At 50.1% G+C, this 7500-nt stretch overlaps 1 protein-coding gene across 1 annotated transcript in view; it reads left to right on the forward strand.

Moving 5' to 3' along the window:
• Positions 1 to 7500, forward strand: part of ddx31 (DEAD (Asp-Glu-Ala-Asp) box polypeptide 31) — a gene marked incomplete at its 5' end in the record, with an annotated part of 16964 nt that overhangs the window by 1215 nt on the left and 8249 nt on the right. The window contains 11 exons of the mRNA XM_083912829.1: positions 1532 to 1648; positions 1755 to 1904; positions 2009 to 2157; positions 2693 to 2768; positions 3418 to 3461; positions 3702 to 3772; positions 3850 to 3959; positions 4757 to 4798; positions 4896 to 4960; positions 5697 to 5816; positions 6022 to 6128. Coding sequence (XP_083768955.1) covers positions 1532 to 1648; positions 1755 to 1904; positions 2009 to 2157; positions 2693 to 2768; positions 3418 to 3461; positions 3702 to 3772; positions 3850 to 3959; positions 4757 to 4798; positions 4896 to 4960; positions 5697 to 5816; positions 6022 to 6128 — 1051 coding nt within the window. The remainder of the gene's footprint in view (positions 1 to 1531; positions 1649 to 1754; positions 1905 to 2008; positions 2158 to 2692; positions 2769 to 3417; positions 3462 to 3701; positions 3773 to 3849; positions 3960 to 4756; positions 4799 to 4895; positions 4961 to 5696; positions 5817 to 6021; positions 6129 to 7500) is intronic.

The following is a 7500-nucleotide window of genomic DNA, read 5'->3' on the forward strand; positions in this document are numbered from 1 at the left end:
CTATGTAATTATTTAATAAATGAATCTAAAAACTAAAAGCTTAAAACCAAACATAAATATTATAAATATAACATTTATTATATTTAAATTTAATATTTACTTTAACTTTGCTGCAGTAAATTAAACTTTCTATTTTTTTATGTTTAACAGAAATAAATATTCACATATTTTTACAAAGTTAAAACCTGAAATGTTTCAAACCTTTCAAAATAAAACATGGAGCTACTGCGCATGCCCACAACATCAGCTGTGGAGGGGGCGGGGCCTCAGTGACGTAACAGGAAGCGCTCCCCACGTTGGTCCAGAGTTTCTCGGTGAGTTTGACTCGTTTTTATTTTTATCACTTTCTCATTTTTATTGTTATTATTATTATTACTTTACAGACCGGAAACAGCTGTTAGCATGAAGCTAGCGCTAGCATTAGCTGCTGCTTTAGCTTAACAGCGTGAGTGTGACTATGAGCTAACGATGCTAACAGGCTAAGTGCAGCACGCTGTGTGTGTGTGTCTCTGTTTGTGTGTGCGTGTGTGTCTCTCTGCGTGTGTGTTTGTGTCTTTGTGTGAGTGTCTGTGATACTGTGTGTGTGTGTGTGTGTGTGTGTGTGTGTGTGTGTGTGTGTCTCTCTCTCTCTCTCTCTCTCTCTCTCTCTCTGTGCGTGTCTGTGATAGTGTGTGTGTGTGTGTGTCTCTCTCTGTTTGTGTTTGTGTGTGTGTCTCTGTGTGTGTGTGTGTCTCTCTGTGTGTGTGTGTGTCTCTCTCTCTGTGTGTGTGTGTGTGTGTGTGTGTGTGTGTCTCTCTGTGTCTCTCTGTGTGTGTGTGTCTCTCTGTCTGTGTGTGTGTTGCTCCGGTGAAACTCAGCAGATAAAGTTTTTTAACTCTTTAATAAAGTTCAGGCCTCAGACACAACGTTATGTTTTTATTCATGTTTCTGTTCTGATCCAAGAGAGAAATGCAGCTCTGTGTTTCTCTGCTCTGTGTCATAATAATAATATTTATATAATAATAAAACTGTATAATCTCATTTTAATAAACAGTTTAATTTAAATGATAAAATAAGTGTTTTGACTTTTAGATAAAGAATCAAAAAAACTTAAATACTAAGTGTGAAATGTTAGTGCAGCTCTGCAGTCGACGTGAGAGCGGAGGATGAAACTCTCAGAACACAAGAACCAAACATCAGACATGAACGTAACGTGGCTCTGAAAGAAACTCTAAATTAATACACATAACACACACACACATATATATATATATATATATATATATATATATATATATATTCTTTTATACTTATACAACTCTCAATCTTCCGTACTTTCGCTTTTTAGCCACAACTTCCGGTAAAACAAACAGTTAACAAAATAAAAGCACCACACATTTACGTTTACGTCCTGGGTTCCTTTAAAGTTCCACCTCTTTAAATAAAAAGTCCACTCATCAGTGGTGAAAGGACGTTTCTTCTTATTATTAATAATAATCTGTATATAAATAATAAACGTGTGTTTTAATATTTCTGTCTTAAACGTGAACAGGTGATGATGTCATCGTCCACAGAGGAGCAGCTGTGTCTGAACATCTGCAGCTCGTCTTCATCGTCGTCTCCGTCGTTCAGGAGGAAACCGCTGACGGCTCAGCAGAGATGGGCCCGGGTCCGTTAGCATCATCATTATCATTATTATTTCATATTATTATTAATATTAAATATTAGAGTTTATTCATAAACAGCTGATCACTTTATTTCTGCTTGTCCTCCAGAAAAAGCAAAACGCAGAGAAGAGGAGGATGAACTCTTCCTCTGAGGAGAGAAGCTCCTTCAAACAGAGGAGGGAGGAGGAGGAGGAGGGGGCGGGGTCTGAGGATGAGGGGGCGGGGCCTGAGGGGGAGGGGGCGGGGCCTGAGGCGCAGGTAAACACACCTGCCGTGAGCAGGATCTGGAATACAGTCTTCGTTTAAGGCGCTGCAGTTATTATTATATTTATGTTTATGTTTTATTAACAACTGTCCGTCAGTCTTCAGCTGAGGAGCGCACGGACAGGAGGACACCACCGAAGAAGAAGAAGAAGAAGACTGACGACCTCAACGTGCAGGAAACAGGAAGGAGCAACATCAAGACTTCCTGTCTGTTCAAACACAACCCAGAGATCCCCGAGATCCTCAGGTACACCGGCCGCTCTGATCCGACCAGGACCTGGGCTCTGATTGGACCAGGACCTGGGCTCTGATTGGACCAGGACCTGGGCTCTGATGGGACCAGGACCTGGGCTCTGATCGGACCAGGACCTGCGCTCTGATTGGACCAGGACCTGGGCTCTGATTGGACCAGGACCTGGGCTCTGATTGGACCGGGACCTGGGCTCTGATGGGACCAGGACCTGGGCTCTGATTGGACCAGGACCTGGGCTCTGATTGGACCAGGACCTGGGCTCTGATCGGACCGGGACCTGGGCTCTGATGGGACCAGGACCTGGGCTCTGATCGGACCAGGACCTGGGCTCTGATCGGACCAGGACCTCGGCTCTGATTGGACCAGGACCTGGCTCTGATTGGACCAGGACCTGGGCTCTGATCCGACCAGGACCTGGGCTCTGATTGGACCAGGACCTGGGCTCTGATCGGACCAGGACCTGGGCTCTAATTGGACCTGTGTTCTGATTGGTTCCTCTCTGATTGTGTTTCTTCTTCTCTGGTTTCAGTCCGGTCGTCTCGCAGTTGAAGGAGAAGATTTTCAGCAGCGACTCGTTCTCGGAGCTGGACCTGCACCCGCACCTGGTGACTGTTAGCTTAGCATCGTCACACGCAGCACGCCCCCAGAGGTCGTGATGTGATGTCACCTGCACCTGGTGACTGTTAGCTTAGCATCGCCACACGCAGCACGCCCCGAGAGGTCGTGATGTGATGTCACAGCACCTGGTGACTGTTAGCTTAGCATCGTCACACGCAGAACGCCCCCAGAGGTCGTGATGTGATGTCACAGCACCTGGTGACTGTTAGCTTAGCATCGTCACACGCAGCACGCCCCCAGAGGTCGTGATGTGATGTGACCTGCACCTGGTGACTGTTAGCTTAGCATTGCCACACGCAGAGCGCCCCGAGAGGTCGTGATGTGATGTCACCCGCACCTGGTGACTGTTAGCTTAGCATCGCCACACGCAGAACGCCCCCAGAGGTCGTGATGTGATGTCACCTGCACCTGGTGACTGTTAGCTTAGCATCGCCACACGCAGCACGCCCCGAGAGGTCGTGATGTGATGTCACCTGCACCTGGTGACTGTTAGCTTAGCATCGTCACACGCAGAACGCCCCCAGAGCTCGTGATGTCATCACACATGTCTGCGTTTATTTAACTTGTGTCATCGTTCATATCGTTTCCATGGCGTCCGGTGTTCTCTGCTCTAATTGGCTGGTTTCTGTCCACCAGGTGGCGACGCTGAACAAAGTCCTGAACGTTTCCACGGTGACCAGGTCAGTTCACACACACACACACTCACACACACACACACACACACACACCTCTGAGTCTGAATCTAAATACAGGAAAACAGAAACGTATGTTTTTAAATATGTGTGTGTGTGTGTGTGTGTGTGTCTGTGTGTGTGTGTCTCTGTGTGTGTGTGTGTCTCTGTGTGTTTGTGTGTGTCTCTGTGTGTTTGTGTGTGTGTGTGTGTGTGTGTCTCTGTGTGTGTATGTGTGTGTGTGTGTAGCGTACAGAAACAGACGATCCCTGTCCTCCTCTCTGGTCGTGATGCTGTGGTCCGGTCTCAGACGGGCTCAGGTGAGTCTCCTGTGCATGTTTGAATGATGTTTATCGTCACGGTAACAGTGTCAGACAGGTAACACGTGTCTCTGCAGGGAAGACTCTGTCCTACGCCGTCCCCGTGGTCCAGAATCTGGCGCTGCTGCAGCCCAAGGTCAGCAGGGCGGACGGTCCCCTGGCCGTGGTCATCGTCCCGACCAGAGAGGTGATGATGATTATGATGATGATGATGATGATGATCATGTTGACTCTGACCGTGCATTCACACCGAACGCCACGGAGGCGATGAAAGCGTGTTCATCGCCTCAGCGTGGACGTGATGAGGCGATGGACACGCTTTCATCGCCTCCGTGGCGGTTAAATCAGTGACTGATCTCACTACGACTCACTTCCTCTGAGATCTCATTTCTGTTCTTTAAAAGCACTCAAACCTGGTTAGCATTAGCATTAGCATCACTACTCATTTAGCACAACAAAGCTGAGCTAAAGGCGGCTGCTCGCTCATGGCGTCCATCGTCTTCAGAGGTTAAATCACTTCCTCTGAGCTCGTTTCTGCTCTTTGAAGCATCCAGACCCCTGTTAGCATTAGCATTAGCATCACATCCATTTAGCACAACAGCAGTGTAGGCTGAGCCGGGGTTTGCCTCAGTTAGCTTCAGTTAGCTAGCCGCCGCGGCTGCTGCCTGTGACAGACATGATGAAGCGTCTCCGTGGCTCCAGGTGTGAACGTGAAGAGATCCAGTTCTGCTGTTTCACAACTCTGAGGTTAAAGTCTCACAATCAACAGAACCTCCATTCACAGGAAACAGGAAACAGGAAGCTGCTCCTTCAGAGTAAAAGCATTTAGTTTAAAGAAAGAAAAACAAGTTCAAACTGTTTTAACCTGTCTCTCTCTCTCCTGTCTCTCTCACCTGTCTCTCTCACCTGTCTCTCTAACTGTCTCTCTCTCTCACCTGTCTCTCTCTCACCTGTCTCTCTCTCCCCTGTCCCTCTCTCCGTCAGCTCGCCCAGCAGACGTTCCAGACCTTCCAGAAGCTCTTGAAGGTAAAACCCTTTTCCTGGCGTGTAGCGTTGGCGGTGTAGTAACGGGTGCTCCTGATTGGTCGGTGAGCGCTCAGCTGACTGTTGTGCTTCCCTGCAGCCGTTCACCTGGATCGTCCCCGGCGTCCTGATGGGAGGAGAGAAGAGGAAGTCCGAGAAGGCCAGGTACGACCGCGGACACGGGGCCCCTCCTGTGTGTGTCCTGAGGGAAGGGTCTGAACACCAGTGTGTGTGTGTGTGTGTGCGTGTCTCTGTGTCTGTGTGTGTGTGTGTGTGTCCGTGCGTGTCTCTGCGTGACTCCGCGTGTGTCTGCGTGACTCCGCGTGTGTCTGTGTCCGTGCGTGACTCCGCGTGTGTCTGTGTCCGTGCGTGACTCCGCGTGTGTCTGTGTCCGTGCGTGACTCCGCGTGTGTCTGTGTCCGTGCGTGACTCCGCGTGTGTCTGTGTCCGTGCGTGACTCCGCGTGTGTCTGCGTGACTCCGCGTGTGTCTGTGTCCGTGCGTGACACTGCGTGTGTCTGTGTCCGTGCGCGACTCCGCGTGTGTCTGCGTGACTCCGCGTGTGTCTGCGTGACTCCGCGTGTGTCTGCGTGACTCCGCGTGTGTCTGCGTGACTCCGCGTGTGTCTGCGTGACTCCGCGTGTGTCCGTGCGTGACTCCGCATGTGTCTGCGTGACTCCGCGTGTGTCTGTGTCTCTGCGTGACTCCGCGTGTGTCTGCGTGACTCCGCGTGTGTCTGTGTGACTCCGCGTGTGTCTCTCCGTGACTCCGTGTGTCTCTGCGTGTGTCCACGTGTCTTTGCAAAGACGCGTGTGTCCACGTGTCTTTGCGTGACTCTGCGTGTCTCTGTGTGTTTCTGCGTGTCTCCCTGTGTCTCTGCGTGACTCCGCGTGTCTCCCCAGGCTGCGTAAAGGGATCAACATCCTGGTGTCGACGCCCGGTCGTCTGGTGGATCACATCAGAAACACCCTGAGCATCGCCTTCAGCGCCGTCCGCTGGCTGGTCCTGGACGAGGCCGACCGGTAACACACACACAGACACACACACACATACACACACACACACACACGTACATACACACACACTTATGATATTATTAATTACTGTCTACGTTTATTAAAATTTATTATTATAGGCTATATTATACTTGTGTGTCTCTGTGTGTGTGTGTGTCTGTGTGTGTGTGTGTGTGTGTGTGTGTGTGTGTGTGTGTGTGTGTGTGTTCAGGACCCTGGACCTGGGCTTTGAGAAGGATCTCACCGTCATCTTGAACAGTCTGAACTCTGCGGGGCCGAGCCGACAGAACGTGCTGCTGTCGGCGACGCTGAACCACGGTAAATCCTCCTCCTGCTGCTGCTGCTGCTGCTGCTGCTGCTGCTGTTACTGCTGCTGCTGTTACTGCTGCTGCTGCTGCTGCTGCTGCTGCTGCTGCTGCTGCTGCTGCTGCTGCTGCTGCTGCTGCTGCTGTTACTGCTGCTGCTGCTGCTGCTGCTGCTGCTGCTGCTGCTGTTACTGCTGCTGCTGCTGCTGCTGCTGCTGCTGCTGCTGCTGCTGCGTCCTCAACGTCTCCTTTCTCTTTTCTTTTATTTTTTGGTCCTTCAGGGTAAATTAAGGGTCTTATATTGGTTTAAAGCAGGGGTCTCAAACTCAAGTTACCTGGGGCTGCTGGAGGCAGAGAGTGGCCGAGGCTGGGACGCAAACGTCATTATGAACAGTTTTAATGATGTCACCTGAACATGAATGGAACATTGAATGAAGACCATGAACGGTTCTTCTGAACATGGCTTCTCTTTGCTGCCAGAGACTTGACAACGCTTCTTCTCACATATCTGAGCCACACTGGCTTGAGAGAGGAAGCAGCTGAGACCCTCAGTATGGCTTGAAGGTGAGCATCAGTACGACTCGACCTGGTGGAGAAGAACTTTTCACACAAATATGTTCTTCCAAAACGACACATGGTCCGCTCTAACAGTCGGGGTGGCTCAGGGAAGCTGGGGGCCATTCTCTCAAAGTCTGCTTCTCCACTCGCCTCCCTGAACTTGGCTGTGAGGTCAGAGTCGCACTGCAGGTCACTGAGCTCCCTCTGAAGCACAGGAGCAGCACAGGAGCAGCATCCTGCACAGCAAAGGTGAAGGGGTCTGCAAAAATCTGAAACGCGGCTCTGTGTGTCTCAAAGTTTGCAAAAATCTGTGATCAAATTCCTTCTGTAGTTTCAAAATGGCATCAACATATTTCCCTCCTGTGAATCGTGCGCCTGCAGCCACGAGTGCTTTGCATGCTGGGAAATGGCAAAGGTTTGTCTGAGAGAGCTGGGCTTTTCCATAAGCTGCCCCTGGCCTTTCTACTTCCTGTTTAGTACATTCAGCTCATGCGTGATGTCGAGGTCCATGAAGTCCATGAGCCACTGGGGATCCTTAACAGCAGCAGCCGCCCCGTCCTTCTCCATGAAGCTTTCAATTCTTCTCTCAACTCAAAAACCCTTTTCAGGACATTTCCCCCGCTGAGCCAACGGACCTCTACCTATTCTGACTCCATTTCCTGTAAAAAAGCACGGAACTTCCTGTGTTTCAAGCCCCTGGATCTGATCTGGTTGATGCATTTCACAAACACTGACATCACATCGTCAGACTTGAGGCATTTGCTGCAAAGGGCCTGCTGATGGATACTGCAGCGCAGTGGCGTCCTCTGCACCCTCCTTCAGTTTGC

This window comes from Echiichthys vipera (assembly GCF_963691815.1).
Source record: "Echiichthys vipera genome assembly, chromosome: 4".
In the NCBI taxonomy this organism is placed as follows: domain Eukaryota; kingdom Metazoa; phylum Chordata; class Actinopteri; order Perciformes; family Trachinidae; genus Echiichthys; species Echiichthys vipera.